An 18,084-nucleotide genomic window follows, 5' to 3' on the forward strand; every position below is an offset into this window, starting at 1 on the left:
CCTCTCCCAGTGAATGGCACTGTTACCCACCCAAGTTCACCCAAGGTGGAAATTTGAGCATTGACATTAACTCATTACTGCTCTCATCCTGTCCTCTAATTCATTGCCAAGGTCTGGATCCTGCCTCAGACCCACCACCCCTCTGTATCCCCGCTGCCCTTGTCAGCACCCCGATGAGTCTCTCGTCTTGACTCTGCTGGTGATCCTTAGCTGCACCGCAGCCCTGCCCCACCTTGGGTACTGATTTCCCCAGCTGCGGGCAATTTTAGCTGCATCTCTGCTGAGATGCTACACAGGACTTTCCCTAAGTCAAAGCACTGCCTCATTCCTTGTGGAGGTGGGGACAACGCACACCCAATGACCAGCTGACGTATGGATGGACGGGGGCTAAAGTTCGGCCTCCAGCCCCGCACGCAGGGTGAGACAGCTCTCAAGAGCCGGCCCGCCTCTAGCTCCCCTCATCTCCCGTTGTAACGGCATCGCTTCAGCTTCTCCCTCCGCTCTGTCCTGCTTCCCTCTCTTCCTAAGGTGTCATTCCTGAGAGCACGCCCACAGACACCCCCTGTCTGCCAGACTCAGAGGCGGTTTCCCTGGGAACGTGACCTACGACAGCTGGTACCAGTAGTGGTCCTAGGACGCAGACCATACGATGGGGCAGGGGACAGAGTTGAACACTTGCCAGCTGGCTGCCAGAGAAGAGGCCATTCCCTGTGGGACACGAGCCCTGGAAGCTTTGAGTGGTGTCAGAGCTGCAAAGGGCTGTGCCCTGGGTTGGCTCCAGTGCAAGCAGTCCTGTCTCTGGGGCCATACAAATAGGCAGACCCCACGGTATTCAAGGTGTGTGTGGTGGGAAAAGATGTCGCGTGGAGTTTATTGCAAGCCAGTAAGAGAATCACAATGGCAATGTCTAGAGTCCTGAGCGGCGCTGTTTGGAAAAAGCTCCCAGCATGCTCCTGAGCCCCACGCAGCTGGAGCGTCAGCTGCAATCCTTCACGAGAGGAAGGTGGCGCATCCAGGATGAGGACAAAGAAGACAAGGAAGTCTGCATAAAAGGCACGAGGTCTGCATAAAAGGCACGTGGATAGAATTGTGAGAGCGGGCATGAAATACACAACATATTAACGCCCACAGGAGAGCATCGGCCACAGAAAGGGGCCTTCAACGAGTAAGTAGAATGGTCCAGTCAGTTGACGTCAGCCAGCCACACCAGTGCTCGTCAATGGGCTCCTGAACGGAGCAATCACGGGGGCAAGATGGCAGCTCTGCTCGCATCCTATAGCTTCGGCTTTCACTTGCCAAGTCTGAGGTAGCTACTGCCACTGCCAATGTCCAACGTGCCGGCAACATTAGGTCCCTAGTACGGCACATCCTTCAGGGAGGACGATCTGCCTGCTCATGTCAAGTTGATTATATTTTTACCGGGAGAGGTAAAAATTCCATCTTGACAGGAACTGACTCCTATTCTAGGTATGGGTTTGCCTTTCTTGACAACAGAGCCTCAGACAGAACCACCATCTGAAGGCTTACGGGATCTTGTATAACATCACACTGGACTAAGGAAACCCACTTTCTAGCAAAGGGCGTGTCACAGAGGGCACGTGACCATAGTGCACACTGGTCCTGTCACATATCCTATCACCCAGAAGCTGCTGATCTGACCTAGTGATCGGCCTGCCTTTCAGGATGCAGCTGGAGCTCCTACATCTCCAGCAGTAAGTGGAGATGAGGTGCTATTCTTTTATTTTTAAAAAGTTTATTATTATTATTTTTTAACATTATTGGAGTATAATTGCTTTACAATGGTGTCTTAGTTTCTTCTGTATAATAAAGTGAATCATATATCCTCATATCTTCTCCCTCTTGCGTCTCCCTCCCACCCTGAGGTGCTATTCTTCAAGATGAGATTTACACTCTAAAAAACACAGTACGATACCGTGTCTCCAACAGGTAGAATACGATGGTGGGAGTAGGAATGTAAGCCCCACTTATTATTACTCTCAGTGACCCACCTGGGAATCTGTGCTCTACCTGGGCAACTTGGAGCCTTGCAGATACAGAGGCTCTGGTTTCCACAGGGAAGATGCTTCTACCAGGGAACACACCAAGAATTCTATGAAACTTCAAGCTACAGCTGCCATTTGGTCACCTTATGTGTTTACCCAGAGACTGGCAGGCAAGGAAAGGAGTCACCTTTCTGGCAGGGATAAGTGACCATTAGGAAAAGGTAGGGCTGCAGCTATGGAATGGAGGGAGGAGGAATACGGTTGGCACCCAGGTGATTCACTGTGGCATCCCGTGGTGCTCTCCTGCCTAATCTGGATAGCAAATGGTCACGCTCAGTAGTCATGGCTTTAGAAAGGCAGGTAGGCAGGGGTTTGGACCCATCAGGGATAACCTAGAGGTGCTTGCCTGAGGGTGAGGGCGAAACAGTGACAACCCGCAGCCCAGCTGCAGGGGTGTGAGCTGTCGTTCAGCCCGCTTACTTCCCTCTTGCAAACCTCCGTGGTCTCTTCCTCATTCTCTCAGCAGTGCAAGGGGCGGACTTTAGTGAGTGCTGTGAAACTGGCCAGAGCAACTATTTCCCCGGCCGCTGGGTATGTTGGCAACACACAGCTCTCGGCTAAGTCTCTATCCAGGGATTGCCCTCAGCTGAAGCAGGCGGCTTCTTCCCCCAAGGTCCTGCTCCCTCCTGGGTCGGGGGAGCTCACAGCCAAAGACTGGTCTATGTGAGGGGGTGTAAACCCCTGCCCTCCTGCCCCGCTTGATGCAGAGCAAATCTGAAGGACCATCCTAGCCCCAGAGCTCCTTACAGGACTGGCTGAGGCCCCTGCTGCAGCTGTACAGCAGCTCACCCCCTCCCTTTGCCGTCACCCTGCACAGAGCTAGTCCCCAAAGTGCCCTCCCGTACCTGCACTCAAACCTCAAGGGTCTCAGAGTTGGCTTCCTAAAAACACGACCTATTACGATTCCCTCCTGTTTTTCCTATGACAGCTGGTGATCTTTCAAAAACATCAATCTGATGATGTCAATCTCATTAAAATCCTTTAATGCCTTCTCACTGCCCTTAACTCTAACCTCCGTAACCTGACTCATAAGACTTTATTTGCTGAGCGCTGCCTACTATGGCTACCGCCACCAACACTTATACAACAGTCACACTGAGCTTCCCTCGTTTCTCTGAGTATGCCATTCTCTCTCATCTCTAGAACTCTGCATATCTTGTCCCTCTGCCTAAAGCGCCCTTCGTGCCATCCTTGCCTGGACAGTTCATTTTTTAGGCATTAGATTTCATTTCTTCCTGTGAACAGTTCTTTAAATCTCTTAGAAGCCTGGATGTCATAGCTTCCTGAGCGTCCCCTTTTGTGGCTGTTGGCACGTAAATATTTTAATTACTTGTTAAGATGTTTTTCTATGTCACTAGATTATCAACCTCATGAGATCAGAGGCTGGTCTATGTTTAATGCTGTATCCAAAATACCGAGTACTGTGCACGGTGCGTAGTAGGTACATAAATGTTTACTGAATCTCTCTATTTTCCTTCTTTTAATTGATTATAAGAAATTCAGACTTAGCAGAAATAAGGTTCAAAGTCATGGAACACAGAGTCTGCAGACACAATTCCACCTATGGACAGATGTTTACATTTTTTTTTAAGTTAGTTCTTGACCTTTAAAAATAAGGATATTTAACATAAACACATGGATTTCAAGCTACTCAAACCTTAAAAAATCAGTTGGGGAGATCTGGTGACATGGGTCCCTCATCTCTGCCTGGTAACAACTGACCTGAGGGGCGCAGCCGTGTGGCACTGACAAGCTATGCGCACCCTGGCCTGGCACAGACTCCATCGCGGTCCGTGTGTAACTGTTCTTGCAGGCTAGTGCTTTGATGTGCTATTCTGCTGCTGTTCTCTTTGTTGAAATAGGAAAGTTAGACGAGAAGTGTACTGTATCTTTACACTCAAAACGTTGAGAGGCCTGTAAGCTTAATCCAGCCTACTCGGCTTGTTTATATTACTGGTGCCTGTTAGCATTTAAGTTTGCCACCCTGGGACAGCCAGCATTAACCTGCACGTCTCCCTTTTTCAAAATGCAGAGTGACACCAGTAGGCACTATTGATCTGGTGATGATCAACTCTCTGGCTCCTGGCAGGTCACTCTCCCTCCTCCTACCTTGCCTGTCATCTAAATCTACTGCAAAAAGTTGTCATGAGGCTCAACATGTGATGGTGTATTTGAAAGTGCTTTGTAACCAAGTACTACACAAGGGTAAATTATGATTATCTTTCCCTGGGCAAAATGGTGGTTTTATTCTTCTAATTTAGGAGGCTGAAGGAGGGAACAGTGGTTTATTGTGGGAATCTTATTTTCTCTTATGAATCAAAAGATTACTGACACAGGGACTTCCCTGGTGGCGCAGTGGTTAAGAATCCGCCTGCCAGTGCAGGGAACACGGGTTCGACGCCTGGTCCGGGAAGATCCCACATGCCGAGGAGCAACTAAGTACGCAAGCCACAACTACTGAGCCCACGTGCCATAACTACTGAAGCCTGTTTACCTAGACTAGAGCCCGTGCTCCGCAACAAGAGAAGCCACAGCAATGAGGAGTAGCCCCTGCTAAGCCCTGGGGGGATAGCCATGGTGAGTGCTTGTGCGTCTGTTAAGAATCACTTCTTTGTTTGCTACAGTCTTATGGGTCTCATGGACACAAGCCCTGTTGGTTTTCAGAGCTAGCTGTTGTGGGAGCCAGGCCTTCTGGTGGGAATCTTAACAGCTGGGGCCCTAGATGTGAGGTCCAAACCCTTTGCGCCTCTAGGAGAAGTTGAGAGTTGGGGTTCCTGTTTCAAGGTGGCTATTTTCTCCTTTGTCTGGTGTAGAGGAGTCACTCAGCTAATCTCTGGATCCCTGTGGCTGTACAGCGTATAGCCGTACAGGCATACCTCATTGTATTGTGCTTCCCTTTGTTGCACTTCACAGATACTGTGCTTTTTACAGATTGAAAGTTTGTGGCAACTGTGCCTCAAGCAAGTCTGTCAGCGCCACTTTCCCAATAGCATTGGCTCACTTCGTGTCTTTGTGTCACTTTTTGTCACATTTTGTCACATTTGTCACACATTTTGTCACATTTGTCTCACAGTAATTCAAACTTTTCCATCATTAGTGTATTTATCACGGTGATCTGTGATCAGTGACCTTTGATGTTACTATTGTAACTTTTTTGAGGCCCCATGAACCGCGCCCATATAAGACTTCCAACTTAAGCGATAAATGTTGTGTGTGCTCTGACTGCTCCACAGACCGGGCACTCCCCTGTGTCTCTCCCCCTCTCCTTGGGCCTCCTTATTCCCTGAGACACAACAATATTGAAATCAGGCCAATTAATAACCCTACAGTGTCCTCTAAGTGTTCAAATGAAAGGAAGTGTTGTAAGTCTCTCGCTTTAAATCAAAAGCTAGAAGTGATTAAGCTCGGCGAGGAAGGCGTGTCCAAGGCCGACACAGGCTGAAAGCCAGGCCTCTTGCACCAAACGTTTTGTCAAGCTGTGAACGCAAAGGAAAAGCTCTTGAAGGAAATTTAAACTGCTGCCCCAGTGGACACATGAACGATAAGAAAGTGCAATAGCCTTACTGCTGATATGAAGAAAGTTTGAGGGGTCTGGACAGATCAAATCAGCCACAACATTCCCTTAAACCAAAGCCCAATCCAGAGAAAGGCCCTGACTCTCTTCAGTTCTGTGAAGGCTGAGAGAGGTGAGGAAGCTGCAGAAGAAATGTCTGAAGCTGGCAGAGGTTGGCTCATGAGGGTTAAGGAAACAAGCCGTCTCCATCACATCAGAGCACAAGGTGAAGCAGAAAGTGCTGATGGAGACGCTGCAGCAAGTTATCGAGAAGATCCAGCTGAGATAATTCATGCTACGCTGAACAGCAGATGAAATAGTCTCATCTTGGAAGAAGATGCCATCTAGGACTTTCAGAGTTAGAAGTCAATGCCTGGCTTCAAAGCGTCAAAGGACAGGCTGACTTTCTTGTTAGGGGCGAATGCACCTGGCGACTTTAAGTTGAATCTAATGCTCGTTTACCGTTCCCCAAATCCTGGGACCCTTAAGAATTATGCTCAGTCTACTCTGCCTGTGCTCTATAAACAGAACGACAAAGCCCGGATGACAGCACATCTGTTTACAACATAGTTTACTGAATATTTTAAGCCCATAGTTGAGACCTACTGCTCAGAAAAAAAGGTTCCTTTCAAGATATTACTGCTCACTGACAATGCACCTGGTCACCCAAGAGCTCTGATGGAGAAGTACAATGAGATTCATGCTGTTTTCATGCCTGCTGACACAACACCCATCTTGCAGTCCATGGATCAAAGAGTCATTTTGACTTTCAATTCTTATTATTTAAGAAATACATTTCATAAGGCTATACCTGCCATAGATAGTGATTCCTCTGGTGGATCTTGGCAAAGTATATTTGTGGGACTCGAGGGACATTGTTCCAGCTAATGATTAAGAACTCTCCAGACAATAGGGGCTTCTTAGACAATGGGTGAATTTCCAGGATGTCCGGCCCCCTTCCGAGAAGGAGGGAGATAACAAAATGTAAAAAAGGTGTCTGTCAAAGACCAATCAGGCAGCTGGGGACAAGTTCCCTCTCTGGTCCGAGCCTAAGCCGGGACCAATCAGCAGGAGAACACAACCAAATCTATAATTTACATACGGGGAAGTGGGAACCTATAAAACTGACATATTCGCGCCCAAAAGGGTTCCTTCTTCGACCTCCTGCGTGAGGACCAAGGAACCCCGGTGCATCGGCCTTCAATAAACCTCTTGCGTTTTGCATCGACTTCCGACTCTTGTTGTTTCCTGGGCGAGTCGAAACTCCTAGGAGACCGCGCAGGTCTAACATATTGAAGACCTCTGGAAAGGATTCACCATTTCAGATGCCATGAAGAACATTCATGACTCATTGGAAGAGGTCAAAATATCAACATTAACAGGAGTTTGATTCCAATACTCGTGGGTGACTTTGAGGGGTTCAAGACTTCAGTGAAGAAAATAACTGCAGATGTGGTGGAAATAGCAAGAGAACTAGAATTAGAAGTGGAGCCTGAAGATGTGACTGACTTGCTGCAGTCTCATGATAACACTTTATGGATAAGAACTTGCTTCTTAGGGATGAGCAAATAAAGTTGTTTCTTTTCTTCTTCTTGGCTGTGCGGCTTGCAGGATCTTTGTTCCCTGGCTGGCAGTGAAAGCGCCGAGGCCTAACCACTGGACCACCAGGGAATTCCCATAAAGTTGTTTCTGGAGGTGGAATTTACTCCTGGTGAAGAAGCTGTGAAGATGGCTGAGGTGACAACAAATGATTTAGATTATTACCTAAACTGATTTGATAAAGTAGTGGCAGGATTTGAGAAGATTTAGTCCAATTTTTTTTTTTCCTTTTTTTTTTGTGGTACGCGGGCCTCTCACTGTTGTGGCCTCTCCCGTTGCGGAGCACAGGCTCCGGACGCGCAGGCTCAGCGGCCATGGCTCACGGGCCCAGCCACTCCGCGGCATGTGGGATCTTCCCGGACCGGGGCATGAACCCGTGTCCCTGCATCGGCAGGCGGACTCTCAACCACTGCGCCACCAGGGAAGCCCCCATGTCACCATCTTGATCTACTCCTCCCCACGCATTCCTGTAGCGTGCTCTCCCAGCCTCACGGTGAGGACAGATGTATGGCGAGGAAAGCGGGAGCTGTCACTAACATTTAATGAGTGTCCCTACGTGCTAGGCACTGGGGGTTATAAAGACAAAACAGGCACAAACCTTGCACTAAGAAAGTTCAGAATTTTAGTGAAGATATAGGGAAACAACATTTCCCTGTGAAGAATGTACAGCAGAGGTATGTGGCGTAGTCTGAGAGCTTGGAGGAGGTAGTGGGGTGGGCAGGCGGCCTCCTGGAGGACCTGTCTTACGATCTGGGTCTTGGAGGTCAAGCAGACACCAGGCAGGCAGGGGCGGCACACTCCCGTTAGATGCTGCGGATTTATTCATCAGAGAGAGCAGTCACTGTTCCCAAACTACTCTGATCAGGTGTAGCCAATGAGAATAATCTCCTTTGTGGTTCTGGACAACAGCATGAAAACTCTGGAGGTCTCTGTTGCCTTCTTGTGGAATAGGAGGAGTCATGTCAACTACTTAGAAGCCCTGGGAGAATGAATCAATTTATGTGGTTTACAAGAGCAAGTGTTTACTTATTAGAAAGCCTCCAGGGGGAATACGTGCAGGAGAACAACCCGGCTCCAGCAAGAAGCAGCAAATGGGGCTGGACTCTCATTAGCCCGTGACGGATTGATCTTCTGTCACTGATTCCCCAAACCCCCAGCAGTTCCAACTGCAAGCTTGTTCAATATTTTAAAACCAATTTAAAACCAATTTTTGAGTTTGCTTTTTTAAAAAAAAGTTGCATTAATCAAAAAATGCATTAAGATTAGGGTCAAGCAGCTTAACTTATGGGAAAATCCTGATTGGGCCCTGGGAGACATGGGCTTGTCTGGCTGGATAATGTCAGAAACTGCTCAGCTTTAGAGCGAGAACAGTGGAGAGTAGCCACAGACGGCTGAAAGGAAAAACCTTACAAATGAATTGAATTGAAAGGAAATTTGAAGAAGGCTAATGCGGGCATTTTGATGTCTTAGCAAAATTCAGACACGAGGATGCACCTGAAGCCTTCTGTTCCAGGAAGGGAGGCTGTGATTAGACTTTTACTGTTAGGTGTGTGGAGTGCCACCCCTTCAAATATTTCAGTTAAGTGGGATTGCAGAGGTCATCCATTTGGAGATCACTGCTGTTTGGGAGAAATGTAGGGAACAGAAAATAAACTGGCTCTATGAAAATAAAAAATCCTTCATTCTCTTGCCAAACAGAATTGGCTCTTTCAGGTTGATGAAATAGCTTGTTGGGTTCATCCTTCTCCGTGTCCAAGAGTAGCTCTTGTTGAAATGAGGAAACCAGAGACGTGGTAAACCAGTCCATAAAGGATATACTGGTTATTCTGTGTTCTTTTCTCTCCTCTGCTCTGTGTGAGGAAGGAAGTGGAAGGCTGAATCCGGTGGGCTGTGTCCCTTGGGTCCCTTATGGCTGGCTTTCAGTTGGGTGTGGCCAATGGGAGACGTTTGCAAGAGACCAGAGGGTGAGTGGGAGAAGTCAAGGTGTTGGTCCTCACTCCCCTCCGGCTTTGGGTCTGCTTCTGGCAACGCTGGACTCTCCACGATTACACCTCCTGTCAGAGCTCCTCCATGGTTCCAGCTCTTGAGGTTGGTCCCCGTGTTACGCCATTTCCTCCTCTTGTCCCTTCAGGCCTGGCGCAGTCATGGTTCTCCCATGCTGGACTCCTAGGCCCTCCACATCGATTTTGGTTCTTGCGACCCTTCCCCACCACTGTAGGTCATCCACGACCCCTCAGTTACAGTCTCTTCTGAGGACCCTGAATGGATCAGAGACTTAGGAAAAGATGGCAGCAAAACCCCCAAACGCCAGTTGCCTTCTGTTCTCAGGCAGTAGTGACCCAGCAGACTTTTCCAGTTTGGCGGGTCCATTCGCTTTTTTTCAAATAAGAGAACTGTGAGGCTGGTGCAGTTATCCGAGCTCTAGGCCGGAAGGAGGCTCATTTCAGAGAGGTCTTGTTGCAGGGCCGTCTCTTCCTGAATTCTCTCTTGGATAACCCTGTCTTGAATTAAAGAGCCCTCCTCTGAATCCCTATCATATTGTGTGTGCAATTAGAAGCCTTGTGGCATCTAAGAAAGGAACATAAACTCCATGAGAGCAGGGCCTTAAGCCCCAGAGCCTAGAAACAAGCCTAACCCACTACAGGTGTTTAATACTATTGAATGAATGAAAGAATGTCTTTTTCTTTATAGATGCCACTGTGGAAAGGGAGTGTTGCCTGCCATGCCAGCAAAGAGCAAATGTTGCCCGAAATCAAGCCACTGGCCACTGCAGCTGCCCACACAGTAGACCTTGAGGGGAATTCAGGACGCAGAAAATCAGGAAACGTTCTGTGTTCTGGATACTGGCCCTAGGTAGTTAAGATGCATATCGAAGGAATAATTTCAGAGCCCGGACTCTTGTAGCTTCCCATACATAGAAAAGCACTAAAATCATTAACTTGAGAGGTCTGCTTTGTTTGATTAGCAGTAATCTTTTGATGTTTGACTACATGTTTTTTTGTTGTTGTTGTTTGTTTTTTTTCAGCACAAACTCCTATATATCCTGGCTCCTCCATTACCTCTTCAGAGCTGAGAGGCTGTCTCCCGGCTAGAGTCCTCAGTAAGGTCCTCAAATAAACTTAACTCACAACTTTTAGGTTGTGTGTTTTTCTTCAGTCGACACCACCATCACTTAACAAACATCCACTAAATGTCTGTGCACCAGATACTGTCTTGAGCCTGGGGATGTAGGGATGGACAGAGCACAGGGTAGCTGGAGAGAATCTTGCCTCTGTACCTTTGTCCATTCAGTGCCCTCTGCTGGAATGTTCCCTGTCATCCCTACCCCACCGTTTTCTTGACAAACTGACCCACCCTCCATGACTTTCCTAGGGAAACACTGTACAAAGCTATATTCACTAAACTTTGTTTTAGCATATTATGATCATTATCTATTTTCCTGTAAGTCTCCCCTGTGGCTCCCCTCTGAAGATAAATGTACTTATCTACATTTCTTCAGAGAGTCTAGCAGGATGTCTGGCCAGTAGAAATGCTCGATTTAACACCTGCTGATTGATGGTGTGTGCAGACACAGGCCCCTTGATACTGGTCATCTGTACTCAAGGCCAGCTCTAACTCCCTTTCTCCCATATTTGAGTTTCTTTTCTTTTTTTAAATTTGGGCTACCTTAATCATTAACACCAAGGTTGGTTAGTTCCTCTTGAAAGAAGAATGAAGGGGATTATTGAGTGCGTCAGGCGCTGGACAGCTTTAGGTTAAGCAACACTCTTCTTCACCTTACTGCTACTGTGTTTAAGTAAATAGATGTTAGGGGACCCCTTCTTGGAAGGCTTTGTCCAGGTCTATTGTCATATGAACATATGCGTATAAACTGCTGGATCACACCCATCTCCCACAGTAGCAGCCTTTGTTCTGGTCTAACCCTTCTGGCCCTGAGGCAAGGGGGCGGGTCTCAGGGTCATTATTATTCCTGACATCAGGACCCAGAGAGCTTGCATCTGAGTGCCCAGAGCTACAATAAGTCAACAGGAAGAGCGTGTGGCATAGAAATGCAGTTCAGCCCTACATCTCTCAATGCTCAGGGTCAGTATTTTAGGAGCAGCTGAGAAGACCTGAATTCACTCATTATGTTTCTTTAGTTATGCTAATACTGAGTAAATACATCCACAGAATACCTTACAGGGATTCACTTCTTTATGCTCTCATTTTAGAGCGTTCCGTGATACTTAAAATTCTCAACTGTGAAATTAAAATGTTCTGGAACTTCTCTGTCTATTTATGGGGTTCCTGTCAATAAAATGACTAAAGGATTTATCTGGGTAGATTTGGTGTCTATACCCTTGTTAACATCTCTATCAGGAGAAAAATAATGAGCAAATTCATCAACTGTGTTGAAGTTTTTACTCCTTTCCCCTAAGGTTTGGTTGATCATAATTAATAAATAAAAGAAAATATATTTGCATTTCCCTAAGCCTGATAGAGCACTTCAGAGAGTAAGGCTCAGTAAACATGTTCTTTACCTAATCAAGACTGAAATACAGTTTAGCACAGTCCATGATATTTTAAGCAGCTCTTTGCAGGAAACCCCTTTTCTCGTCAATTTAGCAAAGCTACATTGTAACTAACTTTTAAACCAGGCGCCCCCAAGCTCTGCTCATCTCTGGCCCGAGCACACCTATCAAATCTTTTGATCACACAATACCTTGCCTAACCTGTTGGTTCTTTCCATGGATCAAAGAAGCAGAAATGAAGAATACGTAACCGATGACCCGATCTCTTCCCTAGCTTCCCTTTCAGTAATCTCTTGAACAAACTCTGTGAACAGACTGTGTGAACAAGATAGCATCCAAAGAAAGATCACAAGAAGTCAACAAGCCTGCATGCAGTGGGGGCGTGGGGGGTGGGGGTGACGACTCTAACCCCCCATCTCAATGATTAGCTGAGATTACTTCCTTAAAAACTTTCATGGCCAAGCAGACTCTTCAGACATGGTTTTCTGGGGACACCGAGTCTACCATCTACCCAGAGAGCCGGCTTTCCGATTAAAAACAATTTTCCTTTCTACCAACAACTGCCTCTTGGGTATTGATTTTCCAGCGGTGAGCAGCTGGACCTGAGTTCGGTAACGATGTTGCTAAAATAACAATGATATCCTTGCATCGTATAATACTGCAATACTTCTACCACTTCATTCATGGAGATAGTTTTCACCAAAGAGTTCAAACAAAGGCACTTTTGAAAAAAAATAATGTGAGGCTAGTATTGATTTCCCTGATGGAGAGGTTGCTGAGTGGTTTTCTCTCTTTTCTAAAGACTCCTCTGATCATGCTAAGATACCTTATCCCTAATCCACTTACCTCTGGGGTAAAACTCTCATGGAAGTACCAACACACCACACATGGCCACTGGGAAGTCTACAGCTCGCCCGGAGGAAGGAAGTGGTTCTGGAGGGACTGATGGCGGGGAGTCCAGAGTCCCATCACCATGGCTGTAGGCTACTAAGCTGGCCCTGATGTTTTCAGATTGGAACCTTCGATGGTCTCCAGGAAACAGCTCTCATCCCCATAGCCTGAGCCCTGCTTTGAGGAAGGAAGAGGGTACTCTACCTGAGTAACTGTTCCTGAGGCTTCGAACAGGGCACTGCATTCACCTTCGTGGTACGGTTCCTTACACTCCCGGCAAAAGACGAACTGCAGGAGAACACATGCAGGTTAGAGAGGGGCTTGCTGGTTGCATCTGGTCACATGTTTTTCTTTTCCAAGCTCATTCTAGCCCTGCCTCTTACTTGGGTGATGGTGTGTGTGCCAAATTACTTTTTTTTTGCGGTGCGCGGGCCTCTCACTGCTGTGGCCTCTCACTGTTGTGGCCTCTCCCGTTGCGGAGCACAGGCTCCAGACGCGCAGGCTCAGCGGCCATGGCTCACGGGCCCAGCCGCTCCGCGGCATGTGGGATCCTGCCGGACCGGGGTACAAACCTGTGTCCCCTGCATTGGCAGGCGGATTCTTAACCACTGAGCCACCAGGGAAGTCCCCAAGACAGTTTTTCCCTTCACGTTGTCTCCACCACAGAAAAAACTTCTCCTCTGTCCCCATGGTCAATTTCCTGTTTTAACAACTCATCTGAAGATCATTTTAATCTCAGGGCATAACAAGCAAGAAAGACAAGTATTTTATCAGGAAAAGGCCTCTTCTACAGCTATGTCACCATCTCTCTTCTCACCAGCACTTTCAGAGTGTTATAGCTTATTTCTTCTCACAGCAAAGAGAATGAGCCCACGTTTTGTGGGATATAAACTTTCCTTAAAGGTTCATGTTGGTGGGAGAGGGGGTATGTGTCAGGATGTCATTACACAAATCACCAAGACCACTAGGTTTTAATTTCTGACATTTTAATTTTCCCTGAACTGACAGGTAATCCGGTGAACAGTGAATGAATTGGATCCTAGAGTCCTTTCTTAAGGCTTTTTTTTTTTTTTTAATGTATCTGCTCATCTTTGGGTTCGTCTCAGACCCATCACTCTGTTCTTATGTTGAAAAACTGTTAACTGAATGCTTCAATCATTGAGAAGAGCTCACTGTGTGATTTCACCCCACTGCTTTTCATGGAAGCAAGTCTGATCTCTTGGTGTGACAGGGAAAATGTTTCACATCTTATTAGCTCGGGGATGAGATATAAAATCAGTTTCATGGTAGAGGAACACTCTGGAGGTTGATCAGTTTGTCAGAATAAATAGGACTTTCCTGACACAAAGACATTAAATTCCCTTTCATACCAGTACTGCAAAGAATAGACCATATATATATATAAAAGAGAAAAGAAAGAGCCTATAAAAATTAAACCCTCAGGCTTCCCTGGTGGCGCAGTGGTTGAGAGTCCGTCTGCCGATGCAGGGGACACGGGTTCGTGCCCCGGTCTGGGAGGATCCCACATGCCGCAGAGCGGCTGGGCCTGTGAGCCATGGCCGCTGAGCCTGCGCGTCCGGAGCCTGTGCTCCGCAACGGGAGAGGCCACGACAGTGAGAGGCTCGCGAACCCAAAAAAAAAAAAAAAAAAATTAAACCCTCACCACTTCAGTATGGCAAAAGGCAAGAGAAAGCTGAAAAAATGTGTTGGTGATAATTCAGCATTAATGCACTTGCTAATTTGCTCCTATTCAGACACTATAACTTAAATTTAGATACATTGTGCCATGGGCTTCCTAGTTAAATAAATCTGTCTCGTACAAAATGAGGAAATATCTAGAAGGTCTGATTTGATCTAAAAAAAGTTCAGGGTTTTTTTTGGGGGGTTCAGTGTTGGCTTTTTTTTTTTTTTAATATATCTTTATTGGAGTATAATTGCTTCACCATACTATGTTAGTTTTTGTTGTACACCAAAGTGAATCAGCCATATGCATACATATGTCCCCTTATCCCCTCCCTCTTGAGCCTCCCTCCCACCCTCCCTATCCCACCGCTATAGGTCATCGCAAAGCGCGGAGTTGATCTCCCTGTGCTACGCTGCTGCTTCCCACTAGCTATCTATTTTAAATTCAGAGGACGCGGGGTGGGAGGGGGAAGCTGGGGCAAAGTGAGAGTAGCATCGACATATATACATTACTGAAAGTTCAGGTTTTTAATTAAGTTATCCAGAACTCAAGACTGTCAACCAGGTACTTGTACAAATGCTTAGGACTTCAGTTCTCAAACTGTGTACCAAGGAGCCCTGGGGTGTCACAACAAACTCACAGGGGTGGAGTGGGATCTTTTAAATTTTTGAGGAAAAGCACAGTGATACTCAGCATCTGTTGGACACTGTGAATTACTAACTCAAGGCTGTTCATGGTGTTAATGTAGATTGTGCTACCCTCCTTTTGCTGACATCATGTTTTTGCAAAGTGGGATTTTTGGACGTTACTGTGATAAAAAAGACAGCTGCCAGGTGAGCATCTCTTTGGACCAGGAGATGTAGTTATTTAAGAATGAAATAAAAATATTTGTTTCTTTCAATTTATGTGAACTAGTTTTTCAAATGGCTATGAAGTTGTTAAGACATTAATTCTTACTTATGTTATGTGGACCTAATTATTTAATAAACAGAATGTTACGCGTTTCTTTTGGCCTAGAACCACCAGGAAAAATTTACCAAGCCACTAGGGGCATGGTGAACAGAGGAAATTTGGGGAAGTCTGGCTTAGGCAGATACAAAACTCCTTGAGATAATGTTTTGGGTCTGTTTGCAAAAACTCCTAGGGGCACAGGTATTTGCAAAGAGCTTGAGGAGAAAACATCTGGCTCCAGTATGTTCATATTCACTCTGCCAACCTGCCTGTCTCCTTTCTGGGGCACATGGGTCTGGCTTTAACCAATAATGTAGAAGGCTGCCATCTCCCCAGGGGTTTATTAGTCATTAACTGTGGGCTCATATTTGCGGAGGCTCTTTTAGGATGCCTTGTGAGTAAATACTAACTGAATGGAAGAGACTACCACACAGTTATATTGTATGCTTTTCCTGGATTCTTTTCTTTTTTTTTTTTTGCAGTATGCGGGCCTCTCACTGTTGTGGCCTCTCCCGTTGCGGAGCACAGGCTCCTGACGTGCAGGCTCAGCGGCCATGGCTCACGGGCCCAGCCGCTCCGCGGCATGTGGGATCTTCCTGGACCGGGGCACGAACCCGTGTCCCCTGCATCGGCAGGTGGACTCCCAACCACTGCGCCACCAGGGAAGCCCCTGGATTATTTTCTTTTGAGATAGATCTGACAAATGCTAATAATTTTTGCATGTTTTAAAAAAAGAATTTTTAAAGCCTTTTAAAAATCATAACAGTAATACATACTTATTCTATTGGTTCTGTAAACTCTATCTCTTTATTACATATGATTAAAAAGCAATATCTATGGACTGTATTACCTTAGTGCCTGTGATGTTAATTTTATGTGCCAACTTGGCTAGACTATAGTCTATTCAACCAAACACTAATGTAGGTTTCTCAGTGAAGAGAGACAGTCCTAGATGATCTGGGTGGGATTGATTCAATTAGTTGAAAGGTTTTTAAGAGCAGACCTGAAGCTTCCTCAAGAAGAGAGTTCACCTGTGGACAACAGAGTTCCAGCCTGCCCTTCCTGGCATCCTGCCCTGTGGATCTGGGACTTGCCTAGGTAGCCCCATAAGCCCCATAATCACGTAAGCCAATTCCTTGCAATCAATTTCTCTCTATAGATACAGATATATTAGACATAGACATATTTATATATAAATATATACTAGATATCTACTATAGCTATATCTATAGATATCTCTTTATATCTCTATAGATCTATGGGGACAGCTGAGCATGCCTAGATAATCTATATTTACATTTATCTCCTACTGGTTCTGTCTCTCTGGTGAAACCTTGGTTGACACAGCTAAGCTCCTACAGAAGTTTTACTAGGTCAGTTTATTTGTACTAGGTCAGTTATTCTTTTGCAAAGACAACTTTTGAATTGTCTATGTTATTTGAAAAATTGTAATTTAAATCTCCCCCCCCCCTTTTTTTGGCTGTGCTGCGTGGCTTCTGGGATCTTATTTCCCCAACCAGGGATCGAACCCGGGCCCCTGGCAATGAGAGCACGGAGTCCTAACAAGTGGACCGAGAAGGAATTCTCTCCCCGTTTGTTTTTAATCCCGAGTACCCACAGGACAATGCGCCTTAGAAGTCAACACCAGGAACAAGTTAATCACTCCCAACAGTGTGACGGCTTCCCTTTATCTGACAGTGAACCTGGTGATCCAATACATTTTTCTCTTTGGAGCAGCTGCCTGTCTGGTTGGTGCCAAACTTCTCACTTAACTGTAGTAATTAGCTCATCCTAAATGCCTAAGATGAAGTATACAATTTTAAGACAACTATTCAATAAAGGATAAGTTCAATAAGATACTTTTTTTTCTAATAAGTAATAGCCAAACTGTTTTACCATTCAAGTCATATTTTTGCCTTGCGGTTAATATGTGTTGAGTATTTATTTTGGGTGAATAAAATCTTGGACTTGGACAACATGTAAAAGAATAGCATATTGTAATTCACGAAATCATACAGTGATATTTGTATTTTAAAAACTCAGATACAATTTAGTGTTTAAAAGTAAAGTCTTTGAAGTCGGAGAGACCTGGACTCAGAGGCTCTTCTCTACCATTTATTATCTGTGTGACCCTAACATCTCTTTGTTTTAGTTTCCTGCATCTGTAAAGAAGAAATAATAAGATAATTAATATTTAACCCAGTTTCTGGCACCTAGTAAATAGGAGAAATGGTTTTCTCATGGAGTTACAATGTTTTATGAGCAAAAAAATTCTATAGAAAAGTAAGGTGATAGTAAAGCACCTTGTTAATTAAAGCAATTCTCAATATACTAATAATTGCTGTTGTTCTGTGAAGGCCTGAGTGAAACTGAGGACCTCGTGGGAAGCACCAAGCTTGTCAGCTCCCCATAACGGCAGCAGAGAAAGGGATACTGACCCCTGTTCCTCGTGTACACGCAGAGGTGCCGTCACTGTCACTCCCCTTAGGAAATCCCACACTACCATGCAGCTAAATGAACTGCCCGTCACGTTTATCATTCAGTATCATGTCAGTAGACAAGTCATTTGATTGATGTTTGAGTTTGATTTCCCGTACGCCCATAATGGAGACATTCAAAAGGATATGTATGTATATTTTCTCTTTGGAAGCATAAAAAGGGATGAGATGAACAGCCTCCAATGCACTCAGAACACGCACTGTCGGTTGTTATCAGTAAAGGTGAGAGCCCTCGGCACCTACAAGCGATGAGCCTCAAGATAAGGTCTGACCCTCAAAGGTGAATGATCTCTATGTGAAAAGCCCGAAGTTCTTTGTTTTCTATCACGACAGC

At 45.8% G+C, this 18,084-nt stretch overlaps 1 protein-coding gene across 18 annotated transcripts in view; it reads right to left on the reverse strand.

Annotated features, from left to right (window-relative positions):
* Positions 1-18,084, reverse strand: part of LOC101328244 (1-acyl-sn-glycerol-3-phosphate acyltransferase delta) — a 1,425,233-nt gene that overhangs the window by 181,523 nt on the left and 1,225,626 nt on the right. For 17 of the 18 annotated variants that reach the window (XR_004529329.2, XR_012324969.1, XR_012324970.1 and 14 more), the window contains one exon: positions 12,822-12,905. The exons of the other annotated variant lie outside the window; for it this stretch is intronic. Coding sequence is in view for 13 of the 17 variants with exons in the window: in XM_033867950.2 (XP_033723841.1) it covers positions 12,822-12,905 (84 nt within the window). In the remaining 4 variants the exon portion in view is untranslated. The remainder of the gene's footprint in view (positions 1-12,821; positions 12,906-18,084) is intronic. 18 annotated transcript variants of the gene reach the window in all.

This window comes from Tursiops truncatus, chromosome 12 (genome assembly GCF_011762595.2).
Source record: "Tursiops truncatus isolate mTurTru1 chromosome 12, mTurTru1.mat.Y, whole genome shotgun sequence".
In the NCBI taxonomy this organism is placed as follows: Eukaryota; Metazoa; Chordata; class Mammalia; order Artiodactyla; family Delphinidae; genus Tursiops; species Tursiops truncatus.